The sequence below is a fragment of the Mus musculus genome, chromosome 4 (genome assembly GCF_000001635.26).
Source record: "Mus musculus strain C57BL/6J chromosome 4, GRCm38.p6 C57BL/6J".
NCBI classification, from domain to species: Eukaryota; Metazoa; Chordata; class Mammalia; order Rodentia; family Muridae; genus Mus; species Mus musculus.
The window spans coordinates 154,170,344-154,187,628 of NC_000070.6; the positions used below are offsets into that span (position 1 = coordinate 154,170,344).

Below are 17,285 nucleotides of genomic sequence, written 5' to 3' on the forward strand. Positions count from 1 at the left end.
AAGGGAAGGTGACTGCAACTCCAAGAATCCAAGGGTGCGCTTGCAGAGGTCTCAGATCTGGATAGAGCGGTGTTTACGAAGTATGGACCGCGCAGACTCGACAGAATTGTTCACTTGGTTGGGGTCAGACCTGGGACTCTCGGTTGCAGAGAGAGGGAGCGCAAGTGAAATTGGAAAGCTTTAGGGGAAAGTACTGGGAAGCGAGCTTAGCCTTAAAGGTAGGACCAGGAGCCGGAGAGGGGAGGGGCTGAAGCGGGGCTGGAAGTGGGCTCTCCCTATTGGGATTGTCTGGGCGGGGCCGAAGGCGGAACGGGCGTGGCTTGGGCTGGGGGTGGGGCCAAAAGGGGCGGGAGCGGGGTCGGGAAAGAGGGGGCTGGGGTCGGGCCGGGGGGCGTGCGGCGGGCGGGCCTGACGTCTGCTGCGTCCCGCTCCGAGTTTGCTCTCCATCACTCCTGGCAAGTGTCTGGCCGCGCCGAACCGAGCGCGAAGGTCTCGGAGGTCCGGGCAACTGTCCCATCTGCACCTGCGGGAACCTCGCGCCCCGCACCTGGCGCGACTGGGTTGTGGTGCTCCGCTGTCCTCTGGGGGTATGGCGCCCGTGAAGACAGCGTCTACTGGCCGTAAGGGCCGCCTGTGAGTCGAAGATCCCAGGACCGAGTGGGAGCGCGACCGCGCGCACTATGCCTGTCGGGGTGGAGGCGAGGGCGTCTTGGCGCGTGGTGGCCCTGACGCTGCTGCTGCTCCCCGCCGTGCCTGCAGCCTCCCAGCCGCTACCCCCGCGCCCGCTGCAGCCGAGCATGTGAGTAGCGCGAGTCGTGAGGCTCCTGGCGGCGAAGCTGACCCGGACAGAACTCGGGGCTTTGTCCCTGGGGCCACAAACAATGGGCTCTTTGCTTTAACTGAGGAGGGGATGGTCTAGACCCGGGGTCCCGGACTGGATTTGGTGCCCTCGAGTCTGCCGCAGGGCCCATAGCCTCCGGGTTCCCGCCCCTGCAGCAAGGGTCCTGCAGACTTAGACGGATGCCGAACTCCGGAGAGGTGAGGAATCCAAGCCCCTGCGGCGCAGGGTCCAGCTGGGGAGCCAGCTTGGAGGCGGCCGAGAGGAAGCAGCCTGGTCCCACTTCCTCCCCAAGCTAGTCTCCTGGGGTCCGAGGGCCTGCGCAGGGGCGGGGGTGCCCAGAGGGGGCTGCCAGCACTGTTTTGTGTGTTAAACACGTGCGCTCTGGGGCCTCGGGAGAAGGAATTCAGTACTAGAATGGGCAGGAAGAGAGGGTCAGGGAGCCAGCGGCGACGGATTTAATTTTGAAAGATGATTCCCCAACAGGCCGGTTAGCGGTCTCTCTTAAACTGCAAAGCGATCCCCCTCTGTTGGCCTCAAAGGAAAACTGGTGCGAAGTGAGACTGAGAGTGGATGTACAGATGAGAGGCCTGCCCCCCCTCACCAGCCCTTCCCCGCAGGGTGCAAGGTGGAGCCTTGTAAACTTGGCAAGGCTGCTGGGGCGGCACGGGGAGTGGACCAGGGACCCTTCAGGCCCTGGTTGGGGCTTCCATTCTGCCAGTTCGGGCATCTTCTCACCCACAGAGGAGACTTGCTGCTTCTGTCCAGGGCTGGCACTGACCGGTCCACTATGTACCTGGCCGTGAGGACAGTGTCATGATTCCCTGGGGAATGAGAGGACAAGCTTCCTACTGGGACAGGTGCCCTCGGGACCTCCTCCCTGGGTCTTGCTTTGGTCTTTGTGGCCATTACAAAAAAGAGCTGGATCTGAGTTGGGGTCCTCTCGTCTATGAACAGAAGCAACCTATGTCCCCGACTTCCGCTGCTCCTTCCTCTTAACTGAGTTTGTTCCTAGGGAGCTTCGGTCCTAGAATGATTATTGCACTAAGCGTGGTGGGCTAGGGCTGCCAGCCTGCCTGTCTCTTTCATGGTTGAGAGGGGCTGCAGACACGGTCTTCCCGAGGTTGGGTGGATGCAATCTGGCACGAGTGGAAACTGTTGCTGGCCCTTTATGGGTTCCCCACCCTGCTCTGTCCGTTCCTGCTGATCTCCCTGGGAGTGGAGCCAAGGGCTTGCTGCCTGTGTCCTGCTCACCTGGGCCCAGGAAGCCTTTAGCTGTTAAAAAAGCTGTTGGAATTAGCTGTGAATGGGTAGCGGGAGAGCCTGACTCTTCTTCCTCTTGATGCAATTTCCAGAGACTGCCTTCCCTTCTTCCTGCAGAAGTGGCTGCATCTCTGCAGCCTGTGCATCCACTTGCTGGCTCTTCTGTGTCCCAATAAACCTGTGTTCTCAGATTGTCCACTTTGGGTGGGTCTGAGTTCCAGGTTGGGCTAAAACCCTGGCTCTCTTCCCCAGACCTACATCTCTTGGGCATCTGCACATGGGCTCTAGCTGGCTGGGCCATCGAGGCAGTTTCATTTGGCCAGACCAGTGGTGATTTATCTCCGTGGGCTTTGTAGGAGGGGCTGCTTAATTTGCTGAACACATGCACAGCAGGTGGAAGCCATGAGAACCAGCTTTTAGAGGTGACCTCGCAGGTTTGCTCTTAGTTCCTTGGAGGAGCAGGGGAGGGGTTCTGGGAAGGCAGCCGAGGACCCTAGGAAATACTTCTTGGCTGATCCTCTCTGCCCTGCTGCCTTTCTCTCCTGGGGAGTTCTGATGAGCTGGCAGGGCCTGGCACAGCTGCCGCACCTCTTTGGCCAGTTTTCCTGAACTGATAACTGCAGAGTTTTCACAGTACTTTGCCCTCCTGCCCACGGCCCCCTACAGTTGGTGTGCAAGCCATGGGCCTCTGTGGGCTCTAGAGCAGCTCTCACTCCCATCCCAGGTGCCCCGTAGACCCCCATGAGTCTGCTGGAACAGCGTGGGTGATTCTCTGGCTGCTGCTGACCACAGGTGCTCAGAGTCAGTGGGTGGAGCATGGCCACCTACTTATTTTTTGCCTCTAAGTGACTTTTCAGCTTGGAGGAAGTATGACCTGCCTGCTTCAGCTGGGGTGGGAATGATTGCTGAACAGCGTAGGGTTGGCATCACTCCTTAAGGGCTTCCCTGCAGCCCTGTGGAGGATGGAGAGAGGTTGCCCATGTGTTGAAGCTCCGACCAGCTCTGCTTGAGGCTGCGCCAGCCGCTTGTTCACATACAGCTTCAAAGCACAGGGCTTCCCCCAGTCTGGAGCCCCTTTGGGCAGCTAGGCTGAGAAACCCAGTGCTGGGGCTTTGGAATCAGCTCACGATGTTGACCCTCTCCTACTACCCAGGCAGGTAGGAGGCAATCCCCACCAACTCAAGTTCCATCTTGCAAGGTGCTCTTTGGGCATACTGGCCCGGAGGGCTTAAACAGCCACATTCTCTGAGACTGAGGCTTCCTCTAGTTTATCTCTCAAGTAGCCCCTCTTTAGGATGTGAGGACGTTGGATGGTGAATGACCAGATGCCCCAGAAGACAGGAGCTGCTGTGCCTACAGAGTGAGGTGGGGGGAGGGGTGGAGTGTGTGTGTGTGTGTGTGTGTGTGTGTGTAGCAGGGGAAGGACTGTGTGTCTGCTGAGCATCCTGTGCTGGTCATGTGCCTGGCAGGAGGCACCTGAGGGTCTCTCTCTGATCTGCCTTTTCATAGTGTTGACATGCCCCAGACAACCACTGGGCTCCTATCCTCAAAGCCTGACACTTCCCCGTGTGCCCGCTGTACCCAGGCCAGGGGTGATCCATGAGGCAAATGAGGCAAATGAGGGAGGTATAGACAAATCCTCCTCCTGAAGCTACAGAGACAGTGTGCCTCCCGCTTCCACACCTTGGTGAAAGGTGTCGTCATTGCCATGAGCTTCCCTGGCCTCTAACTCCTGCAAAGACTGCCAGCTTCTTGGAGCCTCACTCCATCCTTCATCAGAGGCTCTGCAGCTGGGCCGAGGTCCCCTCCCTCTGATGGCACTGGGTCCACCTTGTGGTTTGGGCTTTTCCTTTCCTGCCTTGGTGGGAAGCTGCATGAGAGGGCAAGGAACAGAAAGATGCCTTTGACCTGCTGAGGAGCTTGAATCCCCCACCATGTATGCTTGCCCACACTTCCTAGAAGAGGCACTGTGCCATCCCAGCCCCTCGTTCATGCCATTGAACTGCCCTGTTGGGCTCTTGTAAGAGCTTTGAAGCCTCTGGGTTGCTCTCCTGTCTATGTAGATTCCTGCAGACCCTCGTCACATGGTTGGAGCCAGTGACATTTCTCTACATGTCACAGATGTTCTCATACCAGCCATGTTGCTCTCTAAGGCCTTAGGTGCAGACCAGGTATGGGAACAGAGAGAGAGAAAGAGAGAGAGAGAGAGAGAGAGACAGACAGACAGACAGACAGACAGACAAAGGGAGAGAGACAAAGAGAGAGAGACAGAGAGAGAGAGACAGAGAGAGAGAGAGAGAGACAGAGAGAGAGAGAAGAGCTACTCTGTGGTCATAGTAGAGCAGCCACCACTGTCAGGGAGAGTTCTAAGTAGCTGGGGAGACAGACTCGGTGTCCCTTCTCCTAGGCCCCATCTCCTGTTGGCCTCCAATCAGCTACACTCACCACTAGCTAGAGGGCAGGTGTGTGTGTGTGTGTGTTCAATGGAACTTCCATATGTTCAGGGGTCCCATAGAGGGCAGTCTCCTGTGGGCACACAGCAAAGTGGAGGCCACAAGGGTCAAAAGTGAGGGCAGGCCAGAGAAGGCTGAGGAGGGCTTTCCCTGTGTGGGGACTACTGCCCTGCGCAAAACCCTGCCCTGGCTTTGTCCCCATACTCTTAGCCTGGGATCCTCTGCTCACAACAGGCCTAAAAGTCTGGGTTCAATATTTTTAGCTGGCCATCTATCTGAGAGGCACAGCACAGCTCAGGAAGAGGCTGGGTCTTGGGTCCAGGTGCTAGCCATGTCTGATTAGCAAGTGGTCTTAAAACAATTCGGGGAGTCACTGCCACCTTCTTTCTGGTGGTGAAAGGGGCACCTCATGGGGTGATGCCTAGAGGGTGCCTGGTATCAGCAAGGCAGAGGGTGAGGGGTGGGGGTCTGTCCCCTGGGGAACTGACTCTGAAGTGACAAAAAAAACTTTCCCATCAGGTTCTGGAATTTCACAGCTGCTCCGTCCCGCCTGGCCATGGGGTCCCGCCTGGCCACATGCATCCACAGCCACAGTGCACATGTGGGGTTTACAGCATACCCCAGGTCCCACTGCTTCATCCTGGGACCTGAGAGTCTGTCCCCTGCACTCACCCCAGGCTTGGCATGGCTGCTTCTGCCCTAGATGGGAGGTTTGGGAGACTGGGGGAAGTACAGTGGGGACTGTCCCTCAGGAGGTTGTAGGATGAGTTATGACAGCCCTGTGCCTATGGCTGTGCTGTGACTGATGGATAGCTAGGGTTTAGATGACCTGGCTTCATGCTGGGCAGGTGCAGACCTGCTCAGGGCTGGGAGCCCCTGATGTCTGTCTTGTACTTTCATCTTGTCTGCAGTTGGTCCGTGCACTTCCCTGTGGGGGTGGCTTCCCACCCAGCAGAGCCAGGGAAAGAGCAAAAATAAAGACCTCTGGGTCAGAACATCCGTCTGGGGGTGGCTGGTCTGCGGCCAGAGCTGATGGTTGGGGTGGTCTCCGTCTCTTAAGTGCTGAACTTTGGACAGCACCCAGCAGTCGCTGTGATGAGCGAGGCCCTGTAGGAGTATGGGGGTAGAGGCAGAGGCCGGAGGCAAGGCCCCTGATGGAGCAGGGACCTCAGCTAGGGTAGGAGGAATGGGTGACCCCTGCTTACTCTGTGCCCTGAAGAGAGAGAGGGGGAGGGAGGGGCTGTGTGTAGAGGATTGCCAGGTTTTTTGTAAGTACGCACCAGATTGGAAAGCTACTCTGGTCTGTGTGAGTGTGCTTTGTGCTAGGGACTGAGCTCAAAGCCTGGCCATGCAGGTCGAACGTTCCCTATTGTTCCTTGGGCAGTGTCAGGTACTCACCTGCTTCCCAGGCCAGGTCCAAAGCAGTGGGTCTTGTCTTCGGTCCCACAACTCGCCTTTGTACCCTCTGGTCCCTCAGGCTTGAGCGAGCCTGAGTTTTGTGTATGTTTCCTGCTCTACATTTGCAGATTGCCCCTCCGGCTGAGTTTTTCTTACAGGGCAGGAACCTTTTTTCCACTTGGTGGGCCTGGAGGGCTGTCTTAGGCCTCCCACCTTTGGCACTGTGCTTCCCTAGGCTGGCTTCCGGGCCGAGTGGAGGGCAGAAATGTAAAAAGAATCACTGTCCCAGGTGTGGGTGGATATTTGGTTTTCTGTTGACTTGCTTGTCCCCATCCCTACTCCTGGGTCACGTCACATACCCCTATGTAGTCCGAGGATGCCAGGGAGACTCTGAGGTACCAGGAGAGAGGGAGGATGTTCTGAGGCCTGAAGTTTGGGGACAAGCCTGAGCTCCAACAAGACCTGTAAGTCCCCTCTGCCCTGAGCTCCTGGGTTGTCCACAGGGGACAGCAGATTCTGCCTACCTTGAAGCTTATTAGGGACAGCCCCATGCAGCTCAGGATCCCGGTGGATGATGTGGTGGCTCTCATTCCTTCTTAGTCTCCTTGTCCTGGAGTCCCAAGTGGATGCCAGGTGGGCAAATGAGCTATGGTCTAGCATGGGATAGTTGGATACCTAGTATAGGTGTAGAGGCATAGCTGTTGCCAGTAGAGAAGTTGAATGTCATTGTCCTTTTTTTCCAGGCCCCACGTGTGTGCAGAACAGAAGCTGACCCTGGTGGGCCACCGCCAGCCTTGTGTGCAAGCCTTCAGCCGCGTAGTGCCTGTGTGGAGGTCGGGCTGCGGGCAGCAGGCATGGTGTGTTGGCCAAGAGCGCAGGTACGTGGCGGAGATCTTGAACTAATGGGGACCAGTTCTCAGCTCAGAGCAGCAGCAGTGACCTTTAGGGTCAGGCAGCTAGGACTGGGGCCTTGCCTTGGTTTGACCCCATTCCCTTTACTGAGGGCATGGCCTTTCACCCCAGATTCTAGCAGGCCTGCTCAGGCAGGCCTGGTCACTTGTGAGGCTGGGGAGGAGCCCCGGTGGTGGTCGGACCCTCAGGGGATGAGTGCTGATTGGCCAGAAGGTAGAATTCCAGCTCAGCCAGAGGAGGTTCCAGCTGGAGATTCCTGCTCAGCCAGCTGACCCCTGGGCCTAGTGCCCAAGCCTGTGAAAACGTTATTGCTCAACGTTTTATTTAAAGCTCAAACTTAAGGAGTGCCTCTGCATAGCTGCCCTCTGCAGGGCCTACCTGGGGGGAAGCTGGGCGGCTGGGCGGTGGGGAGCAGCACAGAGTGGAATCGTTGGGTGCGGAGGAAGTGGTAGAGTTGGCTGCAGCCCTGGCCAGGGCAAGAATGTCTCTGACAAGGAAGCAGTGTGCTCAGCAGGAATTCTCAGTGCTCTTGTTGGGCCTGGGGTTCATAGGGTGCCTGGGCCTGCTCTGCCTGACCAAGGAGCTCCAGGGGCCGCTCGAGCGTTAGTGTGTATTTGCTGTCCATTAGGGCTCGTGGAGGATAGCAATGGAAAAAGTCCTTGCCCAGGATAGCCTAGGACGCCTGTGGTAATGTCTGGATGTGGGAAGTGATGAGGGATGGGGGGGGGGGGGGCTGTAGCAGCTGACCTGGGTGGGCCATGCTGCTCAGGCCTGCAGAGCACAGCCAGCTCCTGCCCCCATGGCGTGACAGGCTGCAGGCCCAGAGACCGAGGGTCAAGAGGAGCCTCCCATTCTCAGAGGTCAACATTTTGTACCTCTCCTTCCACCCTTCATATGGTCCTGCGTGCACATGTGGGTGAAGCAGGGGTTGATCCTCCATGCTATGTCTCCCTGCTCATAGCTTGTGAAAGACATGGTGGCTGGAAGCCCTTGGGCCCTGTGGCTGGAGGTTCTGTGACAGTCAAGGGGTCCAAAGTAGCTGATGACCTACTATCCAGGAGGGCCACACTTCCCTGGCTCTGTGCGTGTGTGTGGGAGGGGCAGAGCCCAGGTGGGTAGGCGTGGAAGATGGTTATTTGGTGTAGAGTCTGTGTCAGGGTTTTCTGGATATCTCAAGATGGCTTGTGTCCAGGTTCTGGGACCCCTCATCATTTCTGCCCAGTTCAAGGCATCTGGTTCCCTTCACCCACACTCTGGCCTGAAACATAGAAGTTCGCCCCAGGTGGGGGTCCCATGTGGCATTTCGGGTTCTAGGCTCCAGGTAGGGGCCAACGCTACGGATGAGCAGCTGTCTGCTACAGTTGGGGGCATCCTCTTTGTTGGACACCGGCCTGTTTTCCTCCTTCGCCCTTCCTACTCTGAGGTGACCCTGAGTCATTTGCTTGTGTGCCTTTAGAGGATGACAGGTCCAATCATGGAGGTTAGAAGGTACACACACCAGCCAGGCTCACCTCAGCTGCCTGTGCACAGCAAACACAGGCATGCTGGAGACCTTGCCATCTTTCTTGCTGTCTTTCCCAAGCACTGGGAAAGTTCCCCCAGTCCTCATCTGGGACAGTTGTCCTGATGTGCTGACCTCAGCTTATTCCTCTTAAGCCAACCCAAGACCACCCTCCCTTCTCTAGAGCCTGACCCAGAGGGACATTGTTTTTCCCCCACTGGAAAAGACCCACCATGTGGGGGCCTCCATTTCCACCCAGAGCCCTGGGGCCTTGTCTCTCTTCCTAGGTTCACGAACGGAGGCCACATTGGGGCGTACTCTGAGCCTGGCCTGAGTGGCACAGGTGTTTAATATGGGAGTGAGGTCAAATAATGTGTCATCATTAAGTCTAACTGCAAGGGGATGAGGCACAGTGAGCTCTCTTGTCAGTCTTGCTGGCCCTCCAGCAGGCTGAGCATGTAACACAGCCAAGTGATGAATTCAGCCACCTGTGGGGTCACCAGTGGGCTGAGAGGGCACCCAAACCCGAGGGACATCACTGTACATTGTAATGTCAGGCTTTGAGCGTGATGCGATTGTGCTGCTATAGAGGGTGGCTTAGTCAGGGTGTCTATTCCTGCACAAACATCACGACCAGGAAGCAAGTTGGGGAGGAAAGGGTTTATTCGGCTCACACTTCCACATTGCTGTTCATCACCAAAGGAAGTCAGGACTGGAACTCAAGCAGGTCAGGAAGCAGGAGCTGATGCAGAGGCCATGGAGGGATGTTACTTACTGGCTTGCTCAGCCTGCTTTCTTATAGAACCCAGGACTACCAGCCCAGGGAAGGCACCACCCACAATGAGCCCTCCCACCTTTGATCACTAATTGAGAAAATGCCTTACAGCTGGATCTCATGGAGGCATTCCCTCAAGGGAGGCTCCTTTCTCTGTGATAACTCCAGCTTGTCGGGTTGACACACAAAACCAGTCAGTGCAGAGGGTTCCTCTGTTCTGTCTTTCTCTCTTTCTTTGGCTCTCTTACCAAGCTGGAAACTCGCTGCACAACGAGGCTGGCTGACCAGTGAGCTCCCTGGCTCAACCCCTTCCTCCAGTGCTGGGTTCACATGCACGTGTAGCCATGCTCAGCCATTTACATGGATGTTGGGGGTTTGAACTTAGTCTTGTTGCTTTCACAGTATCCCTTCTCAACCACTGAGCAGTTCCCCTAGTCCCTAGGTTTTTGTTGTTGTTTTTTTTTTGGGGGGGGAGGGGAGGAACACTGAGCTCTTATGGGGCAGACTCTTGTGTTCGCCCGACTCGCCAGCAAGAATGACGCTGCAACAGGATCCTTCTGCACACGTTTATTGGGAGAGCTTGATTGCAGAGGCGAAGAGACCCCAAGCCCAGAACTTGTCCTGCTTATATAGGCCTAGGAGAGGCGTGTCTCACACCCGGATTGGTTATGCATGGGTTATGCTTACTACCTCATTTGCATGTCTCTCATCTGGTTAACTTCTCTTTCATCTGATTGGTTAACTTGTCTCTCATCTGATTGGTTAACTTGTCTCTCATCTGATTGGTTAACTCTCAAAACCTCATCTTGGCAAAAAAAAAAAAAAAAACAAAAACAAAAACAAAAAAACAAAACCTTTACTGCCTATGTATACGTGGTGGCCAGTGGTAGCCAGCGCCACCCAGCAATAGCACATGTGGCATCCCACAGCAGACATCCCAGGATGCACTGGAATCCCAGCCCCTCAGACTAAATTTGCTTGGCCAGGTTGAGAACTTTTTCTGGCTTCAGTTTTCCCATCTGTACTGACCTGGATGAAGCTAAGGCGACTGCTTAGGCCATTCCTTCATGGCTCCTGCTACCGCCTTTTAATGGGCGCTTGGTGTTGGTGTGTGGCCTCACCGAAGACAGGTGAGGCTATGCTGACATCATCAGCCTGAGAGGCCAGAGGGAGTTCAAGAGTCTCTGTGTGAGAGAGTCTTTCCTGACATGTCAGACGGACATCCAGGCCACCAGGCTGGGAACTCTCTAAGCTACATAAAGAGGTCCTTTGAGGGGTAATGAGGAGTCACTTAGAGAAAGTAAGGAAGGGAGAGGGAATGGAAGGAGCTGGCATTCAAATCATGGGGCCTGCACCCCTCTTGGAAAGCTCAGAGTATTATGGCCTCCATTCTAACATGGCCACAGCAGCCTCAAATCTGACACGGCCCCATAAGCCTCCATTCCTACATTGTCCCAAAACTTTCCATTCTGACATGGTCCCCAACAGCCTCCAGCCCCACAGAGCCCAAGTGAGCTGGTGCTATCTGAAGTTGAGCTAGGTTTGGTTCTCATGGCTGCCTGGCCTCTCCAAGAATCTTTTCCTCCAGGGGCCTTGTGGAGGAGTGTCCGGGGGGAGCCGCACGTAGCCCAGCCCTGTCTGCAGCCCAGGCAAGGGGATAAATATTTACGATGGCCAGGCTCTAGTGCTCTATCGCTGCCAAATATTGTTCACACTGTGGTCAGTTTCTGTCCGGGCAAGTGGTTTCATGTCCTGCCAAGGTGGTATTTTGTAAGGCACTCCCAGAGTTTCTATGTGGAGAGTTTGTTCAGGAACACATGCTTCCGGGAAGTGGCCTCAGCCCTGTTTATTGGACAGAGCCTAGGGCCACATGGCTTTTGGTGTGCTGGCCCCAGAAAGCACAGGCTGGTTTGTCACCTGGAGATACAGCCTGGGCCACCTGACCATTCCCCAGGGTCTCGAGGGACCTTGACCTGTGACTGTTGGCCTAGGTCCTGTGGCTGTAGACCCTGCAGGCTAGAGGCTGATGGAGGAGGTGGGAGTCACCATCTTCTTTCTACCTGTTTTCCCACCACCACCTCACTGTTCCTGGTCCCTCTTTATGTCTACTTTGCAGCTTGTCTCTACAAACCTGGAAGTTTCACAGTCTAGCCCAGGGGCATGTGCGAAGCTAGATCTGTGTTCATTTCCTAGAGCTGTTGTGACAAAGTCAGGTGGCCTAAAAACAGCTCTGGAGGGGCCTTGGGAGATGGCTTAGTTGGTGAAGTATTTGTCATGCAAGCATTAGAAACTTGTGTTCAGAGCCCCAGAACTCACATAAACAATGCTAGGCAGGCATAGCATTGCATATCTGCAACTCAGTGCTGAGGAGACAAAGCCAGTTGGGTCCCTAGGGTTTGCTGGCCAGCCAGGCTAGGCAATTGGTGAACTCCAGGTTCAGTGAGAGACCGATTTAAAAGGTGGAAAAAAATAAGACTGAGGAAGTCACTCAACATTGTCTCCACATGTGCATGACACGCATGTGTGCACCCACCACACAAAATAAAAATTAAAAAGACAAGAAAGTTTTTTAAGTTGGAAGTCCCAGTTTAGGGCTGAAGTTCTGAGGGAGCAGCTGTCTCCGTTCCCTGCTCTGTGCCACTGGCTATCCTGTCAGGTCTATCTTGGGGTGTCAGTAGTTGCCCCATCTCTCAGGGTTCCATTCACTACCCCCGTGTGTCCCCATCTTAACTGATGATGGGGTCAATAGATTTTCTTCCCTAGGTGAGTCCCATTGTAGGCAGACATGGATTTGGGGGAGTCAGTGTTCAAACCTAGTGTCAGAAGTGACAGACAAAGGGACCAGACTGGATGGAGCTCATGACCAGCAACAGCAGCCACCGGTCATCACTGGAGCAAGGAAAGGAGGCTGAGGCAGTCAGAGGTGGGAAGGATGGACCCTCCAGTAGCCCAGTGGGCTGTTGTGAGCCACCCTGTGATGAAGGCAGACAGCAGGAGCCAGGCACTGGTATGTGGGGTCCCAGTTCCCTGGGCACCCCAGCCTGCTCACCTTGTATAGACAAGCACCTATCTAGGGTGCTCTGAGAGGGCAAGCACCTATCTTTGGGATGCTATATGAGCTGAAGTGCTGACCCCATACTGATCAATCAATACATCTTGTCTCTTCTGTTCCAGGACTGTGTACTATATGAGCTACAGGCAGGTGTATGCCACAGAGGCTCGCACTGTGTTCAGGTGCTGTCCTGGCTGGAGCCAGAAGCCTGGCCAGGAAGGCTGCCTCTCAGGTGAGTGTCACTCTCTCTCAACTGGTACCAGGAAGACTCTGAACAGAGGATGTGTCATGGGGACATCTGCCTAGCTTTGACTCTCTAGGTGCTGGCCCATAGCTTCTATACTTCTAGCCTCTGCCTTCAGCCACATGAGAGATGCCCAGGGACCTCCAGTACTACAGTTCTGCCTGCCCTCTTCTGTTGGAGCAGAATTCAGACAGAAAAGGGGCAGTAAGTTCCAGTATAGTTTGGTAGAGCTGGAGGAGGCAGAGCTGGCTTGGTGCTTCCCTAGGAGGGAAGAAGCAGAGCTGAGCATCTGCCCATACCTGGGACAAAGAAACAGGTCCTGTCCATGGAGCATGGCTGTGACAGCTGCTGGAAAGGCCTTGGCATACAGGTATGGGACAGGTGGCTGGCAGGTGGATGTGAGAACAGGTGGCTGGCAGGTGGATGTGAGAACAGGTGGCTGGCAGGTGGATGTGAGAACAGGTGGCTGGCAGGTGGATGTGAGAACGGCTGGCAGGTGGATGTGGGGACAGGTGGCCAGCAGGTGGATGTGGGAACAAGTGGCAGGTGACTGTGGGAAGAGGTGGCTAGCAGGTAGATATGGGGACAGGTGGCCAGCAGGTGGATGTGGGAACAAGTGGCTGGCAGGTGGATGTGGGGACAGGTGGCTGCCAGTGGATGTGGAGACAAATGGTTGGCAGATGTGGGGACAGGTGGCTGTCAGTGGATGTGGAGACAGGTGGCTGGCAAGCAAGAGTGGTGTTCCTTTGGAGGGGCCATTCCTGAAGCCACTGGTATGTCTGGGAATCACACTCCTCACATTGAAGGTTAAGCGTGATGGGATTCTGGCTCCCCCACGTCCCCACCATTAGAAACTTAGCTTCTCGTCCTGATGTGACCTCTGGTGAGAAATAGGGACCAGAGAAGGGAATGCTTGCTGATTTTTTTCCAGGAGGGAAGTGAGTCACTCTCCGGAAGGGAAGAGAGGGAAGAGGGCAGGAGGCCAGCCTGGAGGTGACAAGACTGGGCCATGGGCCAGCACTCCCTCAGGTTGGGGTATTCTGGCCCAACACCAGAATCTCCCTTTCTTCTGTGTCTGTCTGCTGTGTCCCTGCTTCCTGTGGCTTGTGTGGGGGGGCACAGGCATTGAAGTCCCCTGAGTTTCTGCTCTGGGGAGGGGGGTGTCCCCTGGGCCTGACAGACGAGGTGCCATTAATGGGATGAGACAGTAGGGGAGCATAGAGCATGGGTGGATGGGAGGCAGGTGGGGCTCTGGGGTGTACTGGGACCAGAGGACAGGGCTCATGTATAGCTTCTGGTTGTGATGGGCAGGATGGTGGGGTGGAGAAAGAAAGTATGGCAGCCTGTAGCCCCATGTCCCCTTTGAGTCATAACCTGAGATCTGGTGAACATCCCAGGGTGAAGGTGGGCAGAGGCAGGCCAAGCCAGGCTTGACTCATCCATACAGGCTGGCTGTCTCCCTGCTGTGCGATAGAGTTAGGGTACAGGTGCTGGCTTTTGTAGGCAATGAGGTCATTATGACGGGGGTAACATCTGTGGCAGTGCCGTGAGTATGGCCATGAACACCTTTCTGTCTCCAGTCTGGTTAATGGAAGCACTGGGCCTGTCCTGTCAGGTGCACTTGTTTGTGAGTGAGCCAGATGCCAGGCTGTAACCTACACTTGGAAGCTCCGAGAGCTCAGGTGGCTGTAACTCCTGGCCTGGGAGCAGGGTCCCCCAGCACTAGTGAGGCTGTGGTCTCTGTGGGACACCTCCCCTGGGCATCTCCCAGAGACCAGTGGGGTTCCGGCTGTCACACGGCTTGTGAGCCACTGTAGGATGTCCACCCAGAGCCTGAGCCCGAGCTTTCCGTAGTTGTTTGTTTTGAAGCTTGTTTTCAACGAAGGTCTCTCCTAGTTCCTGGTCTGACCTTGTTTGTTTAATGGTCCCGGCAGAGCCTGTGTTCCAGCATCTCTGTCTCCGGATACTCTTCGCCTTCCTTGTTTATCACTGTCTGGTTCCCATCCTTGAGAGGTTGGTGTAGGTGTCAACCTGAGCCTGTCCCCTCCCTTAGGGCCTGGAGGCCCAGCACATTCCCTGGTGGCCACAGACTCCTTCCTTTGACGACCATTTTCTTTCTCGTCAGCTTCTCAGTGCTGGTGCTTGGGGTGTGTGTGTGTGTGTGTGTGTAGGGGGATCTTAGGGACAGTGCCAGCTTTGGGGAGCCCATGGATGAGAGTAAGCAGATGGTTAGTGTGGGAGGGGGTTTAGAGATAGGTGAGGAACATCCCGGAGTGGCTGGTTGGCAGGGTCTGCAGGGGTTTGGTCATGGTCTGGGTCCCACATCCAGTTTGTGTTTCCCTCTCAAAGCTGTCCTTCTGGAGCCGGCCTCATGCTGTTGGCCACACCCTCATGCCTCTCTGAAGGCCTGTGTGTGGAGGCATTGGGCCAGGCAGGAATGTGCGACAAGCGGCCACTAATAGGCTAGGTGCCTACCCTGTATGAGCCAGGCAAGGGAGGCAGGAAGCCCTGGCTTTAGTTCCTTCTATGCCCTGTGATCTGTGGAGTGTCAGTCCCCAAGGCTTGGGCTAGTGACACAGGTCTGACAATGCCCATCTCAGAACTGTGGACGTAATGAGTATGTGGACATAGTTCTCATGGAGACTACTGGGTGGTATACAGTAGGAGCTCAAACAGTGTCCATATGTCCAGCTATTATTAAAGGAGATCTGGATACCTGTTAGTAGTGGGGGATGATAACACACAGGGTCACTTTGCTGAGGGTTCAGGTGGATCTGTGTCAAGCCATGACATCCAGAGATGGGACCTGGGGATTATCTGCCAGAACAGCTTAGCAGTTTAGGGTAGTTCCTCCCTTCTTTGTGAGGTCTGTGGAGCTCAAATACTTACAGAGGTTTCCTTGCAGCCGTCTGGCTTTGCATTTCTCCATCTTGTGACCTAGGGACCCTGAGAAGCCTCATTCCAGCCTTGCTTCTGCTTCCCACTGTTGCGAGTGAGAGGCCAGGACAGGTGCAGGCGGAGAGGGCTTCTGCCTCTAGTGTAAGTCTCCGGATCCTCTCAGTGCCTGGAGCCCTTAGAGGGTCTGGGTCCCTGTGGTCAGCTGTGAAGATAAACTACTGCCCACAGCTCCCTCCCAGTTAGCACGCCAGCTAGGAACAGCGAGAACTAGTTGGGGTCAGAAGTCCTCATGCAGGAGAGGTAGATTCTCATTTATTTCAAGGGCTGGGGTACACCCTATTCCTCTCTCACCTCTAGCTCCCTCCAGTGGGAAGGGCAGAGGCCCGGCTGCCAACTCCAGCCCCTCCCCAGCCATTGTGAAGTTTCCTTCTTCATGCGACCTGGAAATTGTAGGGGGACAGTGTCAGCCTGCGGGTCCGTTGAGCCTCACAGTGTTTGGCATAGGGATGATGGAGTGATGGAGGCCAGAGAATGGCAGGAAGCCGCTAATCGGGCTGTGATTTCTCCCAGGACCTTTTATGGGATTGTGGCTGGGAGGTGACCAGAAAGAAAAAGTGCTGGGTGGGGTGTCGGGGCCAATTACCAGGCTTCCCGAGAGCCCTTGTGGCCCCCTGACATGGGTGCGGCTGGACCGCACCCCCTTCTGCTGGTCTGCCTTCTGCTTCCTGTTTCTCTGAATTCCGCTCTTATCCCAAGTAGGTGACAAAGTTTGCTGGACTTTCCTAATATCTAAGCCATAGCTGCTGGGGGTCTATGTGGGGACTCTCCCTCCCCCTTCCACCAAAGGAAGGGGCTTGGTACACAGCCATCAAGGTGCCAGTCCTTAGCAGCAGATCCCCATCCCGCTGTGTCCACTCCCTAAGAGACCTGCAGGGATGAAGCTGTAGTTTGGGCTCCCTCTTACATTCTCAGTGATGCTCGGCTTGAGGAGTGTGGGCCCACTGGGCTGAGGAGGCCAAATGGTAAGAGCTGCCTCAGCTCCATAGGGTATGAAGGGCACTGGGAAAGAACTCTGCAAGGATGTCTAATTGGCTTGTGTTCTTGCTCTCATCTCTGTCTCTGTCTCTCGCTCTCTCAATCTCTTCCTTCCTCACTCTCTTGCTCTGAGACAGAGAGTATCAATCTGTAGCCTTGGCTGGCCTAGAATTCACCATATAGACCAGGCTGGCCTTGAACTCACAGAAATCTGCCTGCCTCTGGCTCCCTCTCCCTCTCTCCTTCAAAGCTAGTCGTGCATATCCGAGGATGGCCCCAGACTCACTGTGCAACAGAGGATGACCTTGAATTTCTAATCCCCCTGCCTCCACCCACCAAATCACAGGGATGGCAGGTGTGCACCACCATGCCCTGCTTCTGTGGTGTTGAGTGTTGAGCCTTGTGTATGCTAGACAAGCACTGTACTAATCAGGCTATGCCTCCAGGCCTGCAGCTCTCTCTAGGGTACGCATTGTGGATTCCCTATTATAGCATATTCGAAACTGAAGACAAGGGCCATCTTCAGAAAGGGAAGCACCGTATCAAGGTAGCACAGTGCCTCGATGCGTGTACCAGTGAACACCGGTGTGGGTACGCCACTCCACAGTTGCCATGCAACAGAGGAAGCATGGGGTGGGGCACATGGCCTCCTGGGAGGGCGGGCAGTTCTCTCGAGTGAGAAATGTGTTGGTGGACCAGGAGCAGGAGCAGGATGAAGCTGGAGGTGGCGATAGCCCTGCCCAGGTCCATGGTAGCCTGTGTGTGCAGGTAACCTTGTGTGGACCTGTGTAAGACCTGGCAGGATAGCCAGTATGAGGTATAGATCCGGGAAATGAGGCTGACATTAACAGAATGAGGTCAGGATGGTGGAGGGAGGAGACTCCTGTGGCTGTGGCAGAAGCAATGGCAGCTGAGC

The 17,285-nt window shown here is 55.4% G+C and overlaps 1 protein-coding gene across 3 annotated transcripts in view; it reads left to right on the top strand.

Annotated features, from left to right (window-relative positions):
- Positions 1–360: 360 nt before the first annotated feature.
- Megf6 (multiple EGF-like-domains 6) overlaps positions 361–17,285 on the top strand; it is a 105,018-nt gene continuing 88,093 nt past the window's right edge. The window contains exons 1-3 of one of the 3 annotated variants that reach the window (XM_006538826.3): positions 361–799; positions 6,696–6,830; positions 12,315–12,424. In XM_006538826.3, the coding sequence (XP_006538889.1) occupies positions 681–799; positions 6,696–6,830; positions 12,315–12,424 (364 nt within the window). In that variant the 5' untranslated portion in view covers positions 361–680. The remainder of the gene's footprint in view (positions 800–6,695; positions 6,831–12,314; positions 12,425–17,285) is intronic. The other 2 variants (NM_001162977.1, XM_011250240.1) reach the window with 2 other exon arrangements.